Source organism: Seriola aureovittata, chromosome 9 (genome assembly GCF_021018895.1).
Source record: "Seriola aureovittata isolate HTS-2021-v1 ecotype China chromosome 9, ASM2101889v1, whole genome shotgun sequence".
Classification (NCBI taxonomy): Eukaryota; Metazoa; Chordata; class Actinopteri; order Carangiformes; family Carangidae; genus Seriola; species Seriola aureovittata.
The window spans coordinates 23590203-23616364 of NC_079372.1; the positions used below are offsets into that span (position 1 = coordinate 23590203).

The 26162-nt window shown below is 36.6% G+C and overlaps 1 protein-coding gene across 1 annotated transcript in view; it reads left to right on the forward strand.

Moving 5' to 3' along the window:
- The window catches only part of slc6a8 (solute carrier family 6 member 8), a 64796-nt gene that overhangs the window by 18892 nt on the left and 19742 nt on the right, over positions 1–26162 (forward strand). The window contains exons 4-10 of the mRNA XM_056384326.1: positions 2100–2232; positions 10586–10720; positions 11390–11493; positions 11732–11856; positions 14930–15042; positions 15646–15783; positions 15976–16078. Coding sequence (XP_056240301.1) covers positions 2100–2232; positions 10586–10720; positions 11390–11493; positions 11732–11856; positions 14930–15042; positions 15646–15783; positions 15976–16078 — 851 coding nt within the window. The remainder of the gene's footprint in view (positions 1–2099; positions 2233–10585; positions 10721–11389; positions 11494–11731; positions 11857–14929; positions 15043–15645; positions 15784–15975; positions 16079–26162) is intronic.

The window sequence follows — 26162 nt, forward strand, 5'->3', positions numbered from 1 at the left end:
CATGCACCGCACACATAAAAGATTTATTTCTCTGCAGTGGCAGTAAACATAACATATGGGCTGAGATCCGCTGATAACTGAGCTGCAATCAGAGCTCAACACGATGTTCAAGGCCGAGGAACAATCATGGATTTATTACAGTAAAGGTCACATGGACAGATTATGACACAGTGGACCCTGGTGTGGAGAAGCCCCCTGCCCGTCTTTGTGGTTGTTTTGTGTCTCATTTGATTGACTTTTAAACAAGAAATGTTAACAGAGGCCAAGACCCAGGGGCCCAAGAGTTTAGTGGGGCCAAGGGTGGGGCTCTCTGGCCTTGTTGATGAGGCCAACTGCATTTTATATATATATATATATATATATAGAGCCAGAGTCACATTAGTCAGAGTAGTAGGTGTAAGGTTACAGGACTACTTACCATCAGAGAAAGAGCAACATGTCTAGATTTCTTCTTTTTAAACAACTGCATCACAAGATAATGATAAAAATAGGTAACAGAAAATGAATTGTTAGATACAATATGAAAATTGAAGTGCATCATGAAAAAGGTAAACTTCTTAAAGTGAAACCAGAACGTTGGATTGTACCTTGATGATATTAAATTCATTATCACATAAATAAATAATATTCTGTTAGAGCAAATAGACTACTTTTAACTTAGTAAACTCACCACTGATCAAAACTACAGCGATCAGCTGTTTCAGGAAAAAATGAAACTAAAGAAAATTAAAATGAAACTTTTATTTTTATGAGCTGGTTTAAAATGTTTGCGTCTTCAGTAGAGACCAATGAGCTCAGACAACAGACAGAGGAGGGAAGTGTTGAGAGACGGACTAACACATGTATCCTTTAATTCTAGGATAAAAGATGCGTATTAGTCAGATGGTTTTACTACAGATGCAGAGGATTATAACAGATCACTTCTTTTACCAAAGTAGAGACAGTTTCTCTGGATGACTTCTCTGCCGCTCTTCAAGGTTTCTGTTCTTGTATTTTGTCTTATTTTTAAACACCAAAATAATGTTTGTTATTCAGTCTGTCGTTCCGCTTGTTTCACTTTTTCTTGGAACAAATGATGGAAAACAACCTGATTTAAGGAAGTGATAAGACGTTTGAGTCTTACCTCCAGTCTTCACTGCAGTTCCACTAATGTCCACTAGAGTCCCGAGTAGCTAATTTAACCTCTTCTACATCCTATTAAATCTTAAACGCAGAAATATTTCTGGTGTGTGTTTGGAGATATGTTATTGACTGGCAGGTATCTCAGCCAATCACAGTCAGCAGCGACGCAGCTGTTGTCATGGCAGGTTATTAACACAACGAGCAGCTAACGAAGCGTAATGGTTCGTTATGTGACTGAGCTCGTTAGCGTTTGAATCTAGAGTCAGGTCAGCAGCTGTCTGTCTCTGAGTGAGGAAGAGGAGGGAAGACAGGAGTTGGTGACTGAATGAAAGAATATCTTCCCCTTATCTCTCCTTTCTTATTAAATGTCACTTTAACCTTTATAATTCTTTTATGTTTGTGAAACATGGATGTGCACAGAGCAGCTAAAGGGCTCCCCCTCTGGACCTAATGAATAGATAATAGCATTAATACAATATTGTTGATGTTATTGTTGTTAATGAAGCCACTGCACGTGTCCTTCAGGAATGTATAAATGAGGTGGACAAAGTTACTGTGGAAGGATCCACGGACCTGGAAGAAAAGTGTGTAATTGTCAAAAATGACCCAAAGATCATTCTGATGAACTTACAAGAAGATTATGAAGAAAGAAGAACATCCTGATAGATAAATAAAATAGAGAAAATAAATGAAATTGGCTCCATATAGTTTCTTTAAACTTTAGCAGAAGTAAAAATTTTCTGCCGAGAGTCAAACTTGTTTTGGTTTCATCAAAGAGTGTAAAAATAATAAACTTATAGGAGCAGGTCGGGGTTCGGGAGAATCCTCTTATTGTCTTTGCTGTTTAGATTAATATCACTCTCATGTCTGCTAAGTGCACAGCTGGAGTCAGGACGTCGTTAACCTAGCTTAGCATAAAGACTGGGAACAGCTAGCGTTGATGAGTGTGATGTGAAGGTCGTCTTCTCTCTGTGCAGGAACAAGGTGCTGAACATCTCGTCTGGTCTGGATGAACCTGGACACATGAACTGGGAGCTCATGCTCTGTCTGATGGTGGTCTGGGTTCTGGTTTACTTCTGCGTCTGGAAGGGAGTCAAATCCACCGGGAAGGTAACACACAAGCATTTAATTGTTTGCTGACCATGTTTGGATTCATCAGAGTTGTTTACATTTTTACACTGTACCAGGCAGCTATTGATTTCTGGTTTCTCTACAACATGAAAATCTATCAGAGCACTTGTATCCTGGTTCCAGAGTCACTGCACACAACTTCGATTTTGTCATTGATTCAAACAGGTCTAGTGTTGTGCTAATTGATCCTAATCCAGCCGCAGCACATGTCATACAGTATACAGTACAACTGAAGTGTTATGGCATCTAGTTCAAAGCACTCACTCCAAAAGTAAAAAAAAAAAATCCAAGGAAAAATCTTGTTAAATTCTTGTTGCCTGTGTGAACAGGTCTGTGAGCACACACACCTCCTGCAGTCAGCAAGGTGCTGACCGTCAGTTTGTGAAATGAACTAACAGCTGGGTTCATTCAGTCAATTACATAACACTGCTGAATGTCAGAGGCCACCTGGCAGCTGATTGATCAGCTTCAATACAGTGATACAGTATATCAGTAGATTATTATTATTACTCATGTATTAATGAGTAAGCAGCATTTTATTTTTATAGCAGTCTGAGATGGAGTTAATATTTTATGTAGAGTTGCAGTTATTATTAATTTCAACAGTTATTTTCATTATGGCTTAATATCCTGATTATTTTCTCATTAATCTGTGGATTTTTGGATTTTTAAAATTTTTTTAAATAATGAGAAACAAAAGCCCAGAACCCAAAGTAAAACCTACACAATCTTTGTTTTGGCCAATCAAATTTCCAGACCTCAAAATTATTATTTTTATCATTAAAGTTTATTTATCATCATTAAAAGGAAAAGCAGAAAACCCTGAGAAGCCGGAAGCTGGAATTAGTTGCTAATCAACAAATAGTTTCAGCTCTACTTGTATTTATTGGTTGGTTGTTCAATTTATAACAAAGGATCCTCATATGGTTTAGTAAAGTAATGTAGTTCGGTAAATTACTTCCCTCTGAAATGTAGAAATATAAAATGGCATCAAATGGAAAAATCAAATTAAATTCAGTTACATTATATAATTACCTAATTTGTACTTGAGTAAATGTACTTAGTTACTTTCCACCTCTTTGTTGTGTTTGATGTTCATCACACAGGTTTGGATTTCTTCCTCTCAACTGTGTGTGAACAACTGTGGTACTGTCCCTTTAAAACCACAACATTCAAGTGAATGTAAAGAGAAGAGACTTTAGAGCTGTGTGTGTGTGTGTGTGTGTGTGTGTGTGTGTGTGTGTGTCTCTCATTGGCTTGTAACGATGAGACTCGCACACACCACTGTCACATGGCAGGCTAATCGTTACTATGACGACAGTGTGTGTGTTTGTGTGTATGTAGTTTAGTGGGGAGGGGGCTGTGAGGTGGCAGATTGTGATTGGCTGTTCTGCAGGAGGGCAGCTCGACTGCAGTGGGACATGACTGAGACACAGAGAGAAATACCCATCATGCACTGCTCTGCTCTGAACCTCATAACTCAGTTTTAATGCCTCACAGCCGGCGACAGCAGCGGACGAAGTGATTAGATTTATGTGGTCAGAGGTCAAAGGTCAAGGTCACTGTGACCTCACGAAACACATGGCAATAACTCAAGAATTCATAAGGCAATTATATAAGAATATATAAAGATTCATCCCCCGAACAGTTGTCATGAAGGATTAGCTATAGAGAGCAAAGCTGTTTTTGTACCAGTCCTTGGGGACGCATGTGCTTTTGGAGCCAGCCTCACGTGGTCATTAGAGGAACTGCAGTTTTTCGTACTTCAGTGTTGGCTTCATTTTTCAGCCTCAGAGGTTGCCACTTGGTGTGTATGCAGCGGTTTTAAATGAGGCCCCAGATCAATAGCCAGTCTGCTCACCTCTGCATCAGAGTGGGTGCTGCGAGTCGATTTGGGGAGGAAGCTCAAGTTCCTGCTTCACGATATCGCAACTTCACTGAGGTCAGACCTGGTGCTCCTCATAGAGCTGGCCATTCTCTGGGAGGATCTTATGGAAGAGAGAAATGAGAAGAACCTGTCCAAATACCAGGAGCAGGTGGAGCAGTGCTGTAGGGGAGGGGCAGAATCCAGGATCTGATCAGCCCTGCCGCTGTCATACACACACACACACATCGCGATCAAGCCTTTACTTGCAAACTGACGAGCTAAAACATAACTGTGTCTTTAGTAGAAGGGGCTGTCTTTAAAGCAAACTGGTTGCAGGGCAACACTGTATTTTACAGGTCTGTTCATTTCCCAGTAATTTCTTTAAAGTTTCCTGCACAGAACCATTGTTGGTTTTCATGACAGAAAAAACAGAGACAAAGCTCTGAGACTAGTTTTTTAGTTGGTTAAATTAGTTATGTTGAGTTTATTATTGACTCCATGTGTGTGTAGCTCACCTGCTGTCATCTGAATGAAAGTCTCAGGGTTGTGTTAGCTTAGCATTTAGAAATCACTGTTAGCACATCGACCGATCACAATGTTTCAGCTGCAATTAGAACCAAACTATATGGTTCATTGTTCTCAGGAGGTTTCTTGGAGCTGGATGAAGGTTTTTGAAGAGGTTTCTCATCTCTCCTTCAGCACTGAGAAATACCATGACCTGGAAATAAACTGGAATTTTAAGACCTGTAAAATAAGCAAAGCTTTACTGACCAAGAATGTTCGGTAGATGCTAAGATACAGTACATACAGTAAAGCTGAACAAAGATAAGCAAACATGAACACACACACACACACACACACACACACACAGAGGAATGTTCGGGGGCGAGAGAGATTTATATGTTTTCATTGGATGAACTGTACCTTTAAAGTGCTGACTCTCAGCTTCATGAACAGTTTAGACTTCACCCAAGTTCTATGGAATCTCTTGACCCCTTGTGTGTGTGTGCGTGCGTACGTGTGTGTGTGTGTTTTATTGTTGATCGTCAGTGGGAAGCTGAAAGCTGAGTGTCAGGTCAGAGCAGGATGAGAGAGACTGAGACACACTGAGAAAAAGAGAGAGAGACGGCGTCAGTCCACATCACTGTTGGCTGAAAACCTCCTAACTCCACACTGCTTTATTTTCATGAACAGCAGCTCAAATCATGAACTATAATTAGGATTGAATGAACTTTTTTAATCCCCAGAGGGAAACTGGTTTACAGAGACTTAAACACAGGATCAATGACAGGAGGCCGGGTCAGTGGAGGGACGAACACTGTTCCCTGCAATAACAATGAGAGTCAAGTATAAAGGCACCACTCAGATAAAAAATAATAAAGACAGACTGCAACAATAGTGTGCAGACAACAGCAGCATAAGTAGCTCCAGCATACAATGAATTAAAAGACATTTAGTCATTAAACAAGACATGAGGAACAAAAGACGTCTGAACCTTTCAGGATCTGGTTCCTCCTGATCTTCATGAAGGTTCTGTATAAAGGATGCCCGTCCTGTGACAGAAAATCCTGAATTTCCCTCTGGGTCTCTGACTTATTATTATATTAAACCACATTTACGCAGCGTGAAGGTGACTTCCAGTGCTCATTGGGACGGTTTGCAGCCGAGTGTGAAGCATCCGGAAGTCAGCACCTCCAAGTCTGAGGCCATGGACCTCAGCTGGAAAACGGTGGACTGACCCCTCCGGGTTGGGGGTCAGTTGCTGCAGACGTTGTACCGGACCATTGTGGTGAAGAGGGAGCTGAGCCAGAAGGCAAAGCTCTCAATTTACCAGTAGATCTTTGTTCCAAACCTCACCTATGTTCACGAGCTCTGGGTAGAGACCGAAACAATGAGATCAGAGATATAAGCGGCTGAAATGGTGTCTGGGCTCAGCCTTAGAGAGAGGGTGAGGAGCTCGGACGTCTGGAGGCAGCTCAGAGTAGAGTCGCTGCTCCTTCATGTCGAAAGGAGCCAGTTGAGGTGCTTTGAGAATCTGATCAGGATCCTTGGCGCCTTCCTTTCGAGGTTTTCTGGATATGTCCAACTGGGAGAAGACTGCGGGTAAGACCCAGAACTCGCTGGAGGAATTTCTTTTCCCATCTGACCTGGGAACAAGGGGGACGTCTGGAACGCCCTGCTTGGCCTGATGCCACCGTGACCCGACCCTGGAGACGCAGAAGAAAATGGATGCATGGACATTTATACAGAACCTTTCAATACAAAGTGACAAGCTGCTTTGCTGAGAAATATAAACTGTATCAATTCAGCAGCATCATGAAAGACAATCAGGAAGGAAAGTACAGACTGTGATTAACTGACTGATATAAAGATGTGCCGCAACTTGACCTGGGGGCATTGCTCCGTGTGTGTGTGTGTGTGTGTGTGTGTGTGTGTAAACTCAGCAGGTTATATATCTCCTTATTTACTCAGATCAGGTTCATGTTTGCTTTGATCTTGTCTTTGTTTTCATTGGTTTCCTTTACCTGATTCTCATAGACTCTACTCACGCTAGGTCATAGGTGTGGTTTTAACATTTTTCGGCAGATTACCAAAATGATATACACACCTGATCTCTGTCTCTCTTCTCTCATTCATAAGCACACACATATCTGCACATAAAGAGCCTGACATGAACTGAATATGTGTTTGCTGATACAACTCGGCCTGAAGTGAAGTTGGCATCACTGGGGAAGCCTAGTGTGAGTGATCTATGAGTCAGGGTCTGATCAACCCTGGCTGGGTCGCCTGAGTGAAAATGCACGATGCTGAAAGACCCAAAACACCTGTTGACCTCAGGAAACATTATGTTTACATTGTAACAGGCGCTTTTATTCAAAGTGATGAGGGACATCACTAAAGCTTCAGTGCAGTAGGAGACCTTGGTGTAAGTACTAAGTACTACATCTATTTGATAAGTGAAGGAAATCAGTTTAAGAAGTGCACAATAAGGGCTAGTTAGACATGTTAGGTTGTTAGAGGAGGTGCTCTCTGAAGAGATGAGTCTTCAACAGATTCTTGAAGACAGAGAGAGACGCCCCTGCTCTGATAGCTTGTTCCACCATCGGGGAACCACAAACCAGAACAGTCTGGACTGAGACTGTCTTGTGTGCAGAGATGGTAATGACAGACTACATTCCTTGTAGGAACGCAGTGGCTGAGAAGGAGCATACGGCTGAATGATTGATTTCAAGTAGATGGTGCAGACCCAGAAGTCACTCTGAAGACATGCATTAGTGATATTGATTCATGGGTAGACAGTGGAGGTCGATGACTAGCGGAGTGATATGTGTCCTTTTGTGCTGATCGAACATCAGACAGGCTGCTGCATTCAAGACCATCTGCAAGGGTTTCACTGTGTGTGAAGGGAGGTCCACCAGAAGAGCATTGCAGTAGTCGAGGTGAGAGATAACCATGACCTGAACCAAGAGCTGGGTGGCGTACTGGGTAACATACACGACCAGGATGCAACATGGTCAGAGAAGCAGAGCTGGTCCTCAAACATGACACGCAGGCTTCTCACGACTTTGGTTGGGGTGAGAGATGAAGAGGTGATTTTGAGATTGATATCTTGATGAAGAGACTTATTGAATGGGATGACTAAGAGAGAGCTTTAGTCGAAGGAGACATGTGGGTGCGGTTTGGTCTCCATGGCTGGAGGTTAGCCAGATTTTTTTCTTTTTCCAGAGACCACAGGAATGAGGCGGTGGCAGAGTTAGCTTAGCTACAGAGCTGAGTATGGACTGAGTTTAAGTGGTCAGGGTAAATAGGACTGTTTACTCTGTCGGTGGACTTTTACAGATCTGCAGGGCAACATAGGAGGCCTCAGCTTCTATTGATAGAACATGGTCTTAATTAAAGTCAGGATTTATTACATCAATAGCATCACAAAAAGGTTTGTTTTCGGAGGTGCGCTCATTCACACCAGCTGATATCAGTAAGAATGGACAATTAATGTGCTGATCTGTGAATGAGATTAATAACAAGTAGCTCATATGTTAGAGCTGCAGCCTCCTGTGTCCTGCGAGGTCGTCTGGTTTTGGCAGAGCAGAGTGTTGACACTGTTTCTCAGTGATTCAGTCATTCCTCACTGAGGATGTGTCGCAGCACATCTTATGATGTATGTTTTAATCATAACATCACATGAACCTCTGACTCACAAACCTTGACAAACAAATGGACACCTGCCCAGGCACACCCTTGACACACGTACACACTCACACATAAAGACTTCAGATTAACAGTTCCTTGTTTAAGGTTTTCTGTAAAAAGAAACAAACATCACAATCAAGGTTTTACTCACAAACTGAGGCCCAGTTTTATACAACATACTAACTAGGCCTATATACAGTATGAAGTATAATATACAATATACTATACGGTTAAAGAGATGCTACTTTTTAATTGTTTAAGTAAGTTATTGGACAGCTTATTAAAAGATCATTAAATGTGCTGGTTAATGTTTTTTCTATAAATTGTCAATAATTTAAGGCAGGTTTTGAATACATTAACGAAATAATTTGAGAGTGTGTCATTGTGTCAAGTCAAGTCAAGTTAATTTTGATTACAACAGTTGTTGGTCACTTTCCATGTAGAGCAGCTTGAGGCTCTGCTCTGTGTAGTATTTATTACACTGATACAACACTCTTTCCCATGAGCAAACACTTGGCAGCAAGGGCAAGAGAAACTCCCTTAGCAGGTAGGAGAGAGAGGGAGAGGGACAGAGAGAGGGAGAGAGCAGGGGAAAAAGATCATAGCACAGTGGAAATTCTGCATAGAGATCTATTGTAATAATTATGCGAAGTGGTAATTAATATTATAGTTGCAGTAGTTGTTTTGGAGTCACAGATCCAGACTCCAGATAGAACCAGTTGAATTCTTGTACGAGCATGCCGTACTACGATGTTACAATGAAACAGAGGTGTGAATGTGGATTTCTAAATTTAGGAGCAGGAAATTTCAAGACATCCAGTTTTTCACAGACCTCAAATTTAATGATTTGAGGGGAATCGTCGGTGTGGTTTCTTAAGTAAAGGTTTAATCACAGCAGCTTTAAAGCTAGTGGGGACAGTGATAAATTAACAGTGTTAAGCGCTGAAGGCCCAGAACAGACCACTGGTGTTTGGAGAGTTTAGCTGGTGCAGGGTCAAGGAGGCAGGTGGTGGGTTTAGAAGCCAACACCAGTTTAGACAATGAGTCAAGTCTCAAAATGTGAGAGAAAAAAGGCAGAAACTATCTCATCTTTTTACCACAGACCAAGCCAAGGACAACCTGAGCTGTAAAGAGCGAGCAGCTAATACTCAGCTGCTTCTCAGTGAGTTTGGCTACAGAGTCAAAAAGAAGTCTAGGATTGTGTTTATTGATACTGATAAAGTCAGAGAAATATGCTGCAGCAGCAAGTGTGTGTGTGTTTGTGTGTGATTCACCTCGAGCTCAGCTCCACATGAGACCAGACCTGGCGCTGTAACTCCATATTGTTTTTGTTGACTCAGAGCAGGTTCATGTTTTGTTTTCTTTACCTGATTCTCACAGACTGAACTCGGTTAAAGGACCATACCACAGTTTCTTCATGTCTTACTCACTGACAGAGCTGAGGCTGTGCAGCATCTAGTCAGCTGACAGGAAGTCAGGTGACATAGGCCTGAACTTTCACAGAGGAGACTGGTGTTTGAGTACTGTGTGAAACCAGTAGTGTATGTTGTGTCTTTTATCCATGACTAGACAAACTTCAACACGTTGTTATTATAGTAACCATGACAACAAAGGTCATCTAATCTTAACAAAGTACTTTTGTTTGGGAGAGGAGCTTGTTGGTTTAGTCATAGAAAGATGGAAGCTGGTTCTTATATTTTCCATCCTTATATTAATCCAACCAAAGAATTTGAAATGCTGAAAGGCTGCATTATTAATACACTAACCATACTGAAAATCACCTGTCTCTGTTGTGTTTGACTGATGTTCAGGTCCAGCTCTGTTTTCAGTTAACACATTTAGTATAGTATAGTAGATAGATAGATACTTTATTTATCCCCAAGGGGAAATTCCTGTGTCCATTAGCTTATTGTTGATAATAATAATATTACAACATTAATATATTAATATATTAACATAACAGTACGATGAAATGTAGTTTAACATTAACCAGACAGTGTAAACAATGGTAAAAGGGAATATAGAGACATATTCAGTGGTGCATTCAAGTACGCATAGATTTTTCACTATTTTGTGTACAACTGCAGCTAATGATTATTTTCATTACTGATTAATCTGCTGATTATTTTCTCTTTTAGAAATGTATAAAATAGTGACAGATTTGTCACAATGACCCAGAGCTGAAAATGAAACCAACCAACAGTGCAAGCCTCATAATTAAAACTCATTCATGTGTGTTTCATAGTAAGATGTCCCTCTGTGTGTGTGTTTCAGATTGTGTACTTCACGGCGACCTTCCCCTACGTGGTCCTCATCATCCTGCTGGTCAGAGGAGTCACTCTTCCTGGAGCCTACGACGGCATCATGTACTATATCAAACCAGACTGGTCCAAACTGGGGGAGGCTCAGGTCAGTGAGTTGTACTGATCAGGCTTCACATTGTCCCTAAGTGGGTCTGTTGGACTCTAACCACAGGCTCCTTCTCACTGTGTGATGCTGAGTTCACAGTCATGAGAGAAATATGATCAAATCTGTGGAGGTCCTGGAGCCACACACACACACACACACACGCACACACACACACACGCACACACACACATGCACACACACACACACAAACACACACACACACACACACACATGCACACACACAAACCAAAGCAATGGAGGTGAAAGAAAAAAAAAAGTTTGTGTAGCAACAAAGACAAACCTCACAGAGCAGCATTTTCAAAACATGAGAGCGCTGCCATGAGCTGTTGATGTGTCTCTGCTGACTTATGTTTTTCTATTGTAGTATTACGATTCACTGAGCGTTCAGCAAACAACCTGACAGCCTCAAACTGACTTTTTTCAGACCCATCTCTCACAGTGTAGTAAACCTACACCATCGTTGTTGTCGCACTGTCTAAAGACAGCTTTAAACTAAAAACCAAAAGCTAATAAGCCTGGGAGACCAGGTTTAGGGGATAAAAACAATCCGTTATCTCAGTATAACAAATAAAAAGTTCAGCAGTGAAATGACAGACGCTGAGCTGAGCAGTGAACACATCAGACCTGTGACCTCTGACCTTTATGCAGGTGTGGATAGACGCCGGGACACAGATCTTCTTCTCCTACGCCATCGGGCTGGGGGCTCTGACCGCTCTGGGCAGCTACAACCGCTTCAACAATGACTGCTACAAGTACGACACACACACGTCTGTCTGTCTGTCTGTCTGTATTTGTGAGGACCCTCCTAACCTACACTGGGGGGTTCATTTATCCAGCATGTTTGGAACGAGTTCTAGACTGTGAATTGATTGTGCGAACAAGAACATCATTTGTATTTATGACAGTGATAAATCTGACCTGCTCCTTCATGTTCAGGCTCATTTACAAACATTACAGATGAACTCTCTTCCTCTGTCTCGTCTCCTGCAGAGATGCCTTCGTCTTGGCTCTGATCAATAGTGGAACCAGTTTCTTTGCTGGTTTCGTGGTGTTTTCTATTCTGGGCTTCATGGCTGCTGAGCAGGGAGTCGACATCTCACAGGTCGCTGAATCAGGTAAAACACACACACACACACACACACATACACACACACACACACACACACACACCAACTGTTTGGTGTACACAGTCACTGTTTTAAAGACGTTATGATTATTGATAGATAACACTGGCAGCTTCAGGTCTTCAGACCACAGAGTCTGACTGAGTCCCAGCTTCAAATCTTTGTCTCCACAGTGTGGTTAAAGGGCTGATCCAACACACGTTCACCTGGGGGGTTAAGTTAGGTTCGACGAACATCTACGAGCTCTGAGTTTTAGCACGCTTCAGTGTCAGTGTTTTTCGGCCGCAGCAGCAGCTGCTCTCAGACAAACAGATGTCGAAGCCTCTGTCCTCTACCTACAGACACAGTCAGAGAACAGCTGGTGACCATAGTGGAGCATTTAGTAGTCAAAGAGGAGCTGGTGGAGACCAAACACAGAGCTAAAAGAGAGGGAGCACTGCAGTTAAGCCCTTTTTACATCAATATTAGTGGGTATAAACACAGGGAAACCCACTTAAAAAAAGGGAATTAACTACTTTTACACAGCCAGCCTAGTTTGCCTTGAGACACAAAAAACTACAGGGAAAAATGTCATCACATGCACTAATGGAGCATACACACAGACCAAGCATCAACCTCAGAGGCTAAACAATTAAGCCAAGGCTAAAGTGCTAAACACTGCAGTTCCTTTAATGACAACTAGAGTCTGGCTCCAAAAGTGAGTAAATCCCCGGAGACTCCCATGTTAATGTTAATGTCCAACTTTACAGCAGAACTAAACATGTTTACAGCCTGGTACAAAAAATTATTTTGGTGAATTTTTATATAACTCACCTGTTTACATTTTATTAAGGCTTAAAGTTATACATAATTGAGGGTGTGGCCGCGGGTTGGTGTTTTGTATCGGAGCCTCCATGTGAGACGCTTTGGTCGCTGATTGTGTGTTTTTGAAACTTATTTTGGGGCTGCAGCTCAGTGTAGTTAGGGCAGGTGACAGGTATGTTCACAGTGTTTGTGCTCTGAAAGACAAAAATTAGACCCAGGTGTTGTGTTTACATCACTACTGATTGGAACCAAGCCGATAAATACTTGCATCTACTGCAGAGTCATGTGACCTGAGTGTGAATGCCAATTGCTCCCTTTTCCATTGCTGACAAAAGCCTGATGTTTTCAGGTCTTTGCAGATTTTATTGACCAGTGCAAAAGGGTCTATTTATTCATTAGGTGACACAAACACCACTCACCATGAATCATCATGTTGATCTGTAGCTGCTGGATGTGAAATAAGCAACAAGTTCAGCTGCTGCTGCAATCGACACTGTGTGACTGAACCAGATCAGAAAACAGATAAACACTGAGCTGAGAGTCACTGTAAAGCTCGGTGAAGATAAGAGGAGCTGCAGGTTCAGCTAATGATTCTCTGTAGGTGCATCACTGCCAGAGAGACCTTTCACATAAAACACTGTTTTCATACAGTTGGATTATGAACACGTCCATTTGTAATCACTTTAATTAAAGGATCTGGGGACTTGTTCCAGGTATGTTTAGTGAAACCAGTTTCACCTGCTGTCTGATGTTTTCATGTGAAGGACTGGCTCAGGGCTGGTTTCAGTGTGTGTGTGTTGTAGTTTAATGTGTACACTCTTCAGCCAACTGTACATTTATTAATAGCCCTGAAGCACATGACATGACATCACAAACACACGGTTATATTTAGTCTCTCCACAGAAGGTAGCGCGCTGCAGCAGGCGGTGTGTCTCACTGTGGATTCACATTTCTCTCATGAATCCATTTCTGTTCCTGCTTCCTGAGCTGCGGCTCCACACCTTCATTCACAGAGACTGAGGGGTTATTATTATTTGCTGTGACTGAAATAGAGGATCCAGAACATCAGACTGTTGACTGAGGCCTGAAGAGTTGACACACTGCAGTGCTCAGACAGCAAAAAACAGCATCAGTATGCATGACTGAGAATAAATGTGTGTGTGTGTGTGTGTGTGTGTGTGTGTGTGTGTGTGTGTAAATGAAAATGACAGCAGTTACTTCAGTGTGAAGACATGGATATTTTTATTTTAATCTCGCTGTAAAAACAACAAAAGCAAGTCCAATTTACCCTGAATCCCATCTGACACATTTAAAGTATTAGCATCACTGTGTGTGTGTGTGTGTGTGTGTGTGTGTGTGTGTGTGCAGTATTAACTGTAGGATTATTCAACCAGGGCCTTTCACCTCATAACATGTGACTCATCTTTAGTTCATGAGGCTTAGCTCTGAAACACTGAGGTGAGACACAAACAGAAACGTACAGTGAAGACAGACCTGCTGTAAAAGTACGCAATGCACCTTTAATCTGTTGACTCCACAAGCACAGGATAGAGAAGAAGAAAATCAAATCTACTGTTGCTGGCAGTTTACACAACAGTGTACGTGTCCATCAGGATTCACAGTAAATTTGATGACCACGGCTGATTGGATGAGACACCTGTCAGTCAAAACCTCTTTAGAGGCTTAAAGGGCCAGTCTGTAAACGTTTAACCAGCTAAATAACAAATATATTTACACACATAATGGAAGGGTTTGATTTATGGATAAAAAAACAAAAAACTAACAGGCCTGTTTAGTATGACAACATGTTTCTTACAGTCTATAAATCTGTGTGGTCACAAAATAATTAAAAACATATGTAAGTAAAACAGATATGTTTCCTACAAAATCATGTTTGTTCTGACACACTCTTTGGTTGAAGTGTTGTAATAAAAGGTTCAAATCATGTATTCATGAGGTAAACATTTATACAGACTGGTCCTGTGAGAGCAGTTCACTCCCCTTTGCATGTGTACATATGACAATAAAAACATTCAGTAGTTATATAAATATTAAAACTTACAAAACTACAAGTAAAGGAAGATGACAAAATCTAAACGATATGGGACAGAAATGTAGACGCTGCTAAACGATGATTCTACAAATCTTTATTTGGGAGTAAAATTAATACAGCGGAGTGTATAACATAGTAGTTAAACATTCAGTGTTGTAGTGGTATATTATAACATGTGTGTTGTGTGTATCTCTGTGTGTGTTTCAGGTCCAGGTCTGGCCTTCATCGCGTATCCGAAAGCGGTCAGTCTGATGCCGGTGGCTCCGCTCTGGGCGGCGCTCTTCTTCTTCATGCTGCTGTTGCTGGGACTGGACAGTCAGGTGACCAACACAACTTGTTCATTTCTATTAAACTCAACTTCCAGAGACTTGAAACTTGCTGCAGGCTTCACTGAAGCCTGGATATTCAAACCTTCAGCTGCTAAAAGCCTCACAGTGACAACATCTGTTGTCAGAACATCAAACCTAAAGAACAAACAGTCACCAACATGGACTGTGTTAAAATGATCATGTTAACGTGATGAGTTAAAGTGTCCTTGAATGCATCGGCAGCTGCAGACTGTTTTCATTTACATTATCATATGATGATAATGAAACCTAGAAAACTCAAAGTGACTAATGCTATGATAGATCATCTATCTATTAATAGTTGCACAATGGACTAATTATTTTTTCATGTATATATTCACACAAATATTTGCACGACTCATTCATTTAGATCTGTAAATTCATTATTTTATTTATTTATTTCAAATAATTCTGTCTGTGTGTGTGTGTGTGTGTGTGTGCTGCTATAACATGTTGATCTCCCCCAGCAGATCAAGAAAGTCATATAATTATCTGCAGTGAGCTTCAGTTCAGTTTGTGTGGTGAATGCACACTCACTGTTTGTCTGTGTTTCTACCTCTCTCTCTTTCCCTCCAGTTTGTTGGGGTGGAGGGTTTTGTTACTGGAATTCTGGATCTGTTTCCTGGAAAATACTACCATCGCTACAAAAGGGAGATCGCTGTGGCAATATGCTGTTTACTATGCTTCATTATCGACCTCTCCATGGTGACGCAGGTCAGTTACAGACGGCCTGTTTTTGGTTAATATAATAAAACCTAAAGAAAAAAACTTTCTTCTTCCAACTTGCAGCAACTAAACTGCATAAAGATGTGGAACAAGACAGTCACACTTCACCAGATGAATCAGTTTATGCAACAGGAAATCAAAAAAACGTATACACTAACTGAATGGTCTCTCTCTTTGCAGGGAGGAATGTATGTCTTCCAGTTGTTTGACTACTATTCGGCCAGTGGAATGACTCTGTTGTGGCAAGCATTCTGGGAATGCATAGTAGTTGCCTGGGTCTATGGTATGCAACATACACATACATTTGTGCACAAACACACATAGTGTAGTGTTCCACAGCCAAATACTGGCATGGTGTGCCATAGGATACTATGTCAGCAAAGTATCTGATCTCACAAGTGTATGAATTGTTGTGTAACATGATGTGACAGTAAAGGTCACAGTTCAGTCTGTCAGTCTGTTTAAAGCACAGTGGAAACTGCTCATAGTGATCAACTGCCTGGGACATTATCATTCCTATACAAAATGTCATAAAAATGTCATAGTATAGTAAGGCATAAATTATCATAAAAACATCATAGTATAGTAAGGCATAAAAAGTCATAAATAAGTCATAGTATAGTAACGCATGAAAAGTCATAAAAAAGTCATAGTATAGTAAGGCATAAAAATGTCATGGTATAGTAAGGCATAAAAAGTCATAAAAACGTCATGGTACAGTAAGGCATGAAAAGTCATAAAAAAGTCATAGTATAGTAAGGCATAAAAAGTCATAGTATAGTAAGGCATAAAAAGTCATAAAAACATCATAGTATAGTAAGGCATGAAAAGTCATAATAAAGTGGTAGTATAGTAAGGCATAAAAAGTCATAAAAATGTAATAGTATAGTAAGGCATAAAAAGTCATGAAAAAGTCATAGTGTAGTAGAGCATAAAAAGTCATGAAAAAGTCATTGTACAGTAAGGCATAAAAATGTCATAGTATAGTGAGGCATAAAAAGTCATAAAAACGACACAGTATGGCACAAAACTTCGAAAAACGTCATAGTATAGCAAGGCGTAAAATGTCACAAAAATGTCTTAGTATAGTATGGCATAAAAACGTAAAAAAATGTCATAGCATATTAACGCATTAAATGTAATAAAAAAATCATTGTATAGTAAGGCATAACATTTGCATTATGCATACAAGGTTAAAAAAGCTAGATGAAAAAATGTCATGAAAAATGGCAATCATAAAAACGACAGTCTAGTAAGGCATGAAAAGTCATAAAAAGTCATAAAAACGTCATGGTACAGTAAGGCATAAAAGGTCATAGTATAGCAAGGCATAAAAAGTCATAAAAATGTCATATTATAGTAAGGCATAAAAAGTCCTAAATAAATCATAGTATAGTAAGGCATAAAAAGTCATAAAAACGTCATAGTATAGTAAGGTATAAAAAGTCATAAAAACGTCATAGTATAGTAAGGCATGAAAAGTCATAATAAAGTCATAGTATAGTAAGGCATAAAAAGTCATGAAAACGTCATAGTATAGTAAGGCATAAAAAGTCATAAATAAGTCATAGTATAGTAAGGCATAAAAAGTCATAGTATAGTAAGGCATAAAAAGTCATAAAAAACGTCACGGTACAGTAAGGCATGAAAAGTCATAAAAACGTCATTGTATAGTAAGGCATGAAAAGTCATAAAAACCTCAGTATAGTAAGGCATAAAAAGTCATCGTATACTAAGGCATAAAAAGTCATGAAAAAGTCAGTATAGTAACGCATAAAAAGTCATAAAAATGTCATGGTATAGTAAGGCATAAAAAGTCATAAAAACGACATAGTATAGTAAGGCATAAAAAGTCATAAAAACGTCATATTATAGTAAGGCATAAAAAGTCATAGTATAATAAGGCATAAAGAGTTATAAAAACGTCATAGTATAGTAAGGCATAAAAAGTCATAGTATAGCAAGGCATAAAAAGTCAGAAAAACGTCTTAGTATAGTAAGGCATAAAAAGTCAGAAAAACTTCAGTATTATAGTAAGGCATAAAAAGTCATAAAAAGTCATAGTATAGTAAGGTATAAAACGTCATAGTATAGTAAGGCATGAAAAGTCATGGTATAGTAAGGCATAAAAAGTCATAAAAGCGACAGTCTAGTAAGACATGAAAAGTCATAAAAAAGTCATAGTATAGTAAGGCATAAAAAGTCATAAAAACGTCATGGTACAGTAAGGCATGAAAAGTCATAAAAACGTCATAGTATAGTAAGGCATAAAAAGTCATAAAAACGTCATAGTATAGTAAGGCATGAAAAGTCATAAAAACCTCATCGTGTAGTAAGGCATAAAAAGTCATGAAAAAGTCATAGTATAGTAAGGCATAAAAAGTCATAAAAATGTCATGGTATAGTAAGGCATAAAAAGTCATAGTATAGTAAGGCATAAAAAGTCATAAAAACGACATAGTATAGTAAGGCATAAAAAGTCATAAAAACGTCATATTATAGTAAGGCATAAAAAGTCATAGTATAATAAGGCATAAAAAGTTATAAAAACGTCATAGTATAGTAAGGCATAAAAAGTCAGAAAAAAGTCATAGTATAGCAAGGCATAAAAAGTCAGAAAAACGTCTTAGTATAGTAAGGCATAAAAAGTCAGAAAAAGTCATAGTATAGTAAGGCATAAAAAGTCATAAAAACGTGCAAGTATCGTAAGGTATAAAAAGTCATAAAAACATCATAGTATAGTAAGGCATGAAAAAACATAGTATAGTAAGGCATAAAAAGTCATAAAAACGTCATAGTATAGTAAGGCATAAAAAGTCATAAAAACGTCATAGTATAGTAAGGCATAAAAAGTCATAAAAACTTGCAAGTATAGTAAGGCATAAAAAGTCATAGTATAGTAGGGCATAAAAAGTCCTAAAAAAGTCATAGTATAGTAAGGCATAAAAAGTCCTAAAAAAGTCATAGTATAGTAAGGCATAAAAAGTCATAGTATAGTAAGACATGAAAAGTCATAAAAAAGTCATAGTATAGTAAGGCATAAAAAGTCATAAAAACGTCATGGTACAGTAAGGCATGAAAAGTCATAAAAACGTCATAGTATAGTAAGGCATAAAAAGTCATAAAAAGGTCATAGTATAGTAAGGCATGAAAAGTCATAAAAACCTCATCGTATAGTAAGGCATAAAAAGTCATGAAAAAGTCATAGTATAGTAAGGCATAAAAAGTCATAAAAACGTCATAGTCTCTTAAGGCATGAAAAGTCACAAAAACATCATAGTATAGTAAGGCATGAAAAGTCATGGTATAGTAAGGCATAAAAAGTCATAAAAATGTCATAGTATAGTAAGGCATAAAAAGTCATAAATAAGTCATAGTATAGTAAGGCATAAAAAGTCATATTATAGTAAGGCATAAAAAGTCATAAAAATGTCATAGTATAGTAAGGCATAAAAAGTCATCGTATACTAAGGTATAAAAAGTCATGAAAAAGTCATAGTATAGTAAGGCATAAAAAGTCATAAAAATGTCATGGTATAGTAAGGCATAAAAAGTCATAGTATAGTAAGGCATAAAAAGTCATAAAAACGACATTGTATAGTAAGGCATTAAAAGTTATAAAAACGTCATATTATAGTAAGGCATAAAAAGTCATAGTATAATAAGGCATAAAAAGTTATAAAAACGTCATAGTATAGTCAGGCATAAAAAGTCGCAAAAACTTCATAGTATAGTAAGGCAGAAAAAGTCATAAAAAAGTCATAGTATAGCAAGGCATAAAAAGTCATAAAAACTTCAGTATTATAGTAAGGCATAAAAAGTCATAAAAAGTCATAGTATAGTAAGGCATAAAAAGTCATAAAAAAGTCATTGTATAGTAAGGCATAAAACGTTATAGTATTGTAAGGCATGAAAAAACATAGTATAGTAAGGCATAAAAAGTCATAAAAACGTGTTAGTAAGGCATAAAAAGTCATAAAAACGTCATAGTATGGTAAGGCATAAAAAGTCATAGTATAGTAAGACATAAAAAGTCATAAAAACATCATAGTCTAGTAAGGCATGAAAAGTCATGGTATAGTAAGGCATAAAAAGTCATAAAAGCGACAGTCTAGTAAGACATGAAAAGTCATAAAAAAGTCATAGTATAGTAAGACATAAAAAGTCATAAAAACGTCATGGTACAGTAAGGCATGAAAAGTCATAAAAACGTCATAGTATAGTAAGGCATAAAAGGTCATAGTATAGCAAGGAATAAAAAGTCATAAAAATGTCATAGTATAGTAAGGCATAAAAAGTCATGAAAACGTCATAGTATAGTAAGGCATAAAAAGTCATAAATAAGTCATAGTATAGTAAGGCATAAAAAGTCATATTATAGTAAGGCATAAAAAGTCATAAAAACGTCATGGTACAGTAAGGCATGAAAAGTCATAAAAACACCATAGTATAGTAAGGGATAAAAAGTCATAAAAACGTTGTTGTATAGTAAGGCATGAAAAGTCATAAAAACCTCATAGTATAGTAAGGCATAAAAAGTCATCGTATACTAAGGTCATAAAAAGTCATGAAAAAGTCATAGTACAGTAAGGTATAAAAAGGCATAGTATAGTAAGGCATAAAAAGGCATAAAAATGTCATAGTATAGTGAGGCATAAAAAGTCATAGTATAGTAAGGCATGAAAAGTCATAATAAAGTCATAGTATAGTAAGGCATAAAAAGTCAGAAAAACGTCATATTCTAGTAAAGCATGAAAAGTCATGAAAAAGTCATAGTATAGTAAGGCATAAAAAGTCATAGTATAGTAAGGCATAAAAAGTCATAAAAACGTCATGGTACAGTAAGGCATGAAAAGTCATAAAAACGTCATAGTATAGTAAGGCATAAAAAGTCATAGTATATTAAGGCATAAAAAGTCATAGTATAGTAAGGCATAAGAAGTCATAAAAACAACATAGTATAGTAAGGCATAAAAAGTCATAAAAACGTGTTAGTATAGTAAGGCATAAAAGTTCATAGTATAGTAGGGCATAAAAAGTCATAAAAATGTCATAGTATAGTAAGGCATAAAAAGTCATGAAATGGTCATAGTATAGTAAGGCATAAAAATCATAAAAATGTCATAGTATAGTAAGGCATAAAAAGTCATAAAAACGTCATAGTATAGTAAGGCATAAAAAGTCATAAAAACATCATAGTACAGTAAGGCATAAAAAGTCAGAAAAACTTCAGTATTATAGTAAGGCATGAAAAGTCATAAAAAAAGTCATTGTATAGTAAGGCATAAAAAGTCATAAAAACGTGCAAGTATCGTAAGGTATAAAAAGTCATAAAAACGTCATAGTATAGTAAGGCATGAAAAAACATAGTATAGTAAGGCATAAAAAGTCATAAAAACGTGCAAGTATAGTAAGGCATAAAAAGTCATAAAAACGTCATAGTATAGTAAGGCATAAAAAGTCATAGTATAGTAGGGCATAAAAAGTCATAAAAATGTCATAGTATAGCAAGGCATAAAAAGTCCTAAAAAAGTCATAGTATAGTAAGGCATAAAAAGTCATAGTATAGTAAGGCATGAAAAGTCATAATAAAGTCATAGTGTAGTAAGGCATAAAAAGTCATAAAAGTGTCATAGTATAGTAAGGCATAAAAAGTCATCGTATACTAAGGTATAAAAAGTCATGAAAAAGTCATAGTATAGTAAGGCATAAAAAGTCATAAAAATGTCATGGTATAGTAAGGCATAAAAAGTCATAGTATAGTAAGGCATGAAAAGTCATAAAAACGACATAGTATAGTAAGGCATAAAAAGTCATAAAAAGGTCATAGTATAGTAAGGCATGAAAAGTCATAAAAACCTCATCGTATAGTAAGGCATAAAAAGTCATGAAAAGTCATAGTATAGTAAGGCATAAAAAGTCATAAAAATGTCATGGTATAGTAAGGCATAAAAAGTCATAGTATAGTAAGGCATAAAAAGTCATAAAAACGACATAGTATAGTAAGGCATAAAAAGTCATAAAAACGTCATAGTATAGTAAGGCATAAAAAGTCATAGTATAATAAGGCATAAAAAGTTATAAAAACGTCATAGTATAGTAAGGCATAAAAAGTCAGAAAAAAGTCATAGTATAGCAAGGCATAAAAAGTCAGAAAAACTTCAGTATTATAGTAAGGCATAAAAAGTCATAAAAAGTCATAGTATAGTAAGGCATGAAAAGTCATAAAACGTCATAGTATAGTAAGGCATGAAAAAACATAGTATAGTAAGGTATAAAAAATCATAAAAACGTCATAGTATAGTAAGGCATAAAAGGTCATAGTATAGCAAGGAATAAAAAGTCATAAAAATGTCATAGTATAGTAAGGCATAAAAAGTCCCAAAAAAGTCATAGTATAGTAAGGCATGAAAAGTCATAAAAGAGTCAAAGTATAGTAAGGCATAAAAAGTCATAAATAAGTCATAGTATAGTAAGGCATAAAAAGTCATATTATAGTAAGGCATAAAAAGTCATAAAAACGTCATGGTACAGTAAGGCATGAAAAGTCATCAAAACGCCATAGTATAGTAAGGGATAAAAAGTCATAAAAACGTCATAGTATAGTAAGGCATAAAAAGTCATAAAAACGTCATAGTCTATTAAGGCATGAAAAGTCACAAAAACATCATAGTATAGTAAGGCATGAAAAGTCATGGTATAGTAAGGCATAAAAAGTCATAAAAATGTCATAGTATAGTAAGGCATAAAAAGTCATAAATAAGTCATAGTATAGTAAGGCATAAAAAGTCATATTATAGTAAGGCATAAAAAGTCATAAAAACGTCATGGTACAATAAGGCATGAAAAGTCATAAAAACGCCATAGTATAGTAAGGGATAAAAAGTCATAAAAAGTCATAGTATAGTAAGGCATAAAAAGTCATAAAAACGTCATAGTCTATTAAGGCATGAAAAGTCACAAAAACATCATAGTATAGTAAGGCATGAAAAGTCATGGTATAGTAAGGCATAAAAAGTCATAAAAATGTCATAGTATAGTAAGGCATAAAAAGTCATAAATAAGTCATAGTATAGTAAGGCATAAAAAGTCATATTATAGTAAGGCATAAAAAGTCATAAAAACGTCATGGTACAATAAGGCATGAAAAGTCATAAAAACGCCATAGTATAGTAAGGGATAAAAAGTCATAAAAAGTCATAGTATATTAAGGCATAAAAAGTCAGAAAAACGTCATAGTATAGTAAGGCATAAAAAGTCATAAAAACGTCATAGTATAGTAAGGCATAAAAAGTCATAGTATAGTAGGGCATAAAAAGTCATAAAAATGTCATAGTATAGCAAGGCATAAAAAGTCCTAAAAAAGTCATAGTATAGTAAGGCATAAAAAGTCATAGTATAGTAAGGCATGAAAAGTCATAATAAAGTCATAGTGTAGTAAGGCATAAAAAGTCATAAAAGTGTCATAGTATAGTAAGGCATAAAAAGTCATCGTATACTAAGGTATAAAAAGTCATGAAAAAGTCATAGTATAGTAAGGCATAAAAAGTCATAAAAATGTCATGGTATAGTAAGGCATAAAAAGTCATAGTATAGTAAGGCATGAAAAGTCATAAAAACGACATAGTATAGTAAGGCATAAAAAGTCATAAAAAGGTCATAGTATAGTAAGGCATGAAAAGTCATAAAAACCTCATCGTATAGTAAGGCATAAAAAGTCATGAAAAAGTCATAGTATAGTAAGGCATAAAAAGTCATAAAAATGTCATGGTATAGTAAGGCATAAAAAGTCATAGTATAGTAAGGCATAAAAAGTCATAAAAACGACATAGTATAGTAAGGCATAAAAAGTCATAAAAACGTCATAGTATAGTAAGGCATAAAAAGTCATAGTATAATAAGGCATAAAAAGTTATAAAAACGTCATAGTATAGTAAGGCATAAAAAGTCAGAAAAAAGTCATAGTATAGCAAGGCATAAAAAGTCAGAAAAACTTCAGTATTATAGTAAGGCATAAAAAGTCATAAAAAGTCATAGTATAGTAAGGCATGAAAAGTCATAAAACGTCATAGTATAGTAAGGCATGAAAAAACATAGTATAGTAAGGTATAAAAAATCATAAAAACGTCATAGTATAGTAAGGCATAAAAGGTCATAGTATAGCAAGGAATAAAAAGTCATAAAAATGTCATAGTATAGTAAGGCATAAAAAGTCCCAAAAAAGTCATAGTATAGTAAGGCATGAAAAGTCATAAAAGAGTCAAAGTATAGTAAGGCATAAAAAGTCATAAATAAGTCATAGTATAGCAAGGCATAAAAAGTCATATTATAGTAAGGCATAAAAAGTCATAAAAACGTCATGGTACAGTAAGGCATGAAAAGTCATAAAAACGCCATAGTATAGTAAGGGATAAAAAGTCATAAAAACGTCATAGTATAGTAAGGCATAAAAAGTCATAAAAACGTCATAGTCTATTAAGGCATGAAAAGTCACAAAAACATCATAGTATAGTAAGGCATGAAAAGTCATGGTATAGTAAGGCATAAAAAGTCATAAAAATGTCATAGTATAGTAAGGCATAAAAAGTCATAAATAAGTCATAGTATAGTAAGGCATAAAAAGTCATATTATAGTAAGGCATAAAAAGTCATAAAAACGTCATGGTACAATAAGGCATGAAAAGTCATAAAAACGCCATAGTCTATTAAGGCATGAAAAGTCACAAAAACATCATAGTATAGTAAGGCATGAAAAGTCATGGTATAGTAAGGCATGAAAAGTCATGGTATAGTAAGGCATAAAAAGTCATAAAAATGTCATAGTATAGTAAGGCATGAAAAGTCATGGTATAGTAAGGCATGAAAAGTCATGGTATAGTAAGGCATAAAAAGTCATAAAAATGTCATAGTATAGTAAGGCATAAAAAGTCATAAAAATGTCATAGTATAGTAAGGCATAAAAAGTCATCGTATACTAAGGTATAAAAAGTCATGAAAAAGTCATAGTATAGTAAGGCATAAAAAGTCATAAAAATGTCATGGTATAGTAAGGCATAAAAAGTCATAGTATAGTAAGGCATAAAAAGTCATAAAAACGACATTGTATAGTAAGGCATTAAAAGTTATAAAAATGTCATATTATAGTAAGGCATAAAAAGTCAGTATAATAAGGCATAAAAAGTTATAAAAATGTCATAGTATAGTCAGGCATAAAAAGTCGCAAAAACTTCATAGTATAGTAAGGCAGAAAAATTCATAAAAAAGTCATAGTATAGCAAGGCATAAAAAGTCAGAAAAACTTTAGTATTATAGTAAGGCATAAAAAGTCATAAAAAGTCATAGTATAGTAAGGCATGAAAAGTCATAAAAAAGTCATTGTATAGTAAGGCATAAAAACGTCATAGTATTGTAAGGCATGAAAAAACATAGTATAGTAAGGCATAAAAAGTCATAAAAACGTGTTAGTAAGGCATAAAAAGTCATAAAAACGTCATAGTATAGTAAGGCATAAAAAGTCATAGTATAGTAAGACATAAAAAGTCATAAAAACATCATAGTCTAGTAAAGCATGAAAAGTCATGGTATAGTAAGGCATAAAAAGTCATAAAAGCGACAGTCTAGTAAGACATGAAAAGTCATAAAAAAGTCATAGTATAGTAAGGCATAAAAAGTCATAAAAACGTCATGGTACAGTAAGGCATGAAAAGTCATAAAAACGTCATAGTATAGTAAGGCATAAAAGGTCATAGTATAACAAGGCATAAAAAGTCCTAAAAAAGTCATAGTATAGTAAGGCATAAAAAGTCATAAAAACGTCATAGTATAGTAAGGCATAAAAGGTCATAGTATAGCAAGGAATAAAAAGTCATAAAAATGTCATAGTATAGTAAGGCATAAAAAGTCCCCAAAAAGTCATAGTATAGTAAGGCATAAAAAGTCATGAAAACGTCATAGTATAGTAAGGCATAAAAAGTCATAAATAAGTCATAGTATAGTAAGGCATAAAAAGTCATATTATAGTAAGGCATAAAAAGTCATAAAAACGTCATGGTACAGTAAGGCATGAAAAGTCATAAAAACACCATAGTATAGTAAGGCATGAAAAGTCATAAAAACCTCATAGTATAGTAAGGCATAAAAAGTCATCGTATACTAAGGTCATAAAAAGTCATGAAAAAGTCATAGTACAGTAAGGCATAAAAAGGCATAGTATAGTAAGGCATAAAAAGTCATAAAAATGTCATAGTATAGTGAGGCATAAAAAGTCATAGTATAGTAAGGCATAAAAAGTCATAATAAAGTCATAGTATAGTAAGGCATAAAAAGTCAGAAAAACGTCATATTCTAGTAAAGCATGAAAAGTCATA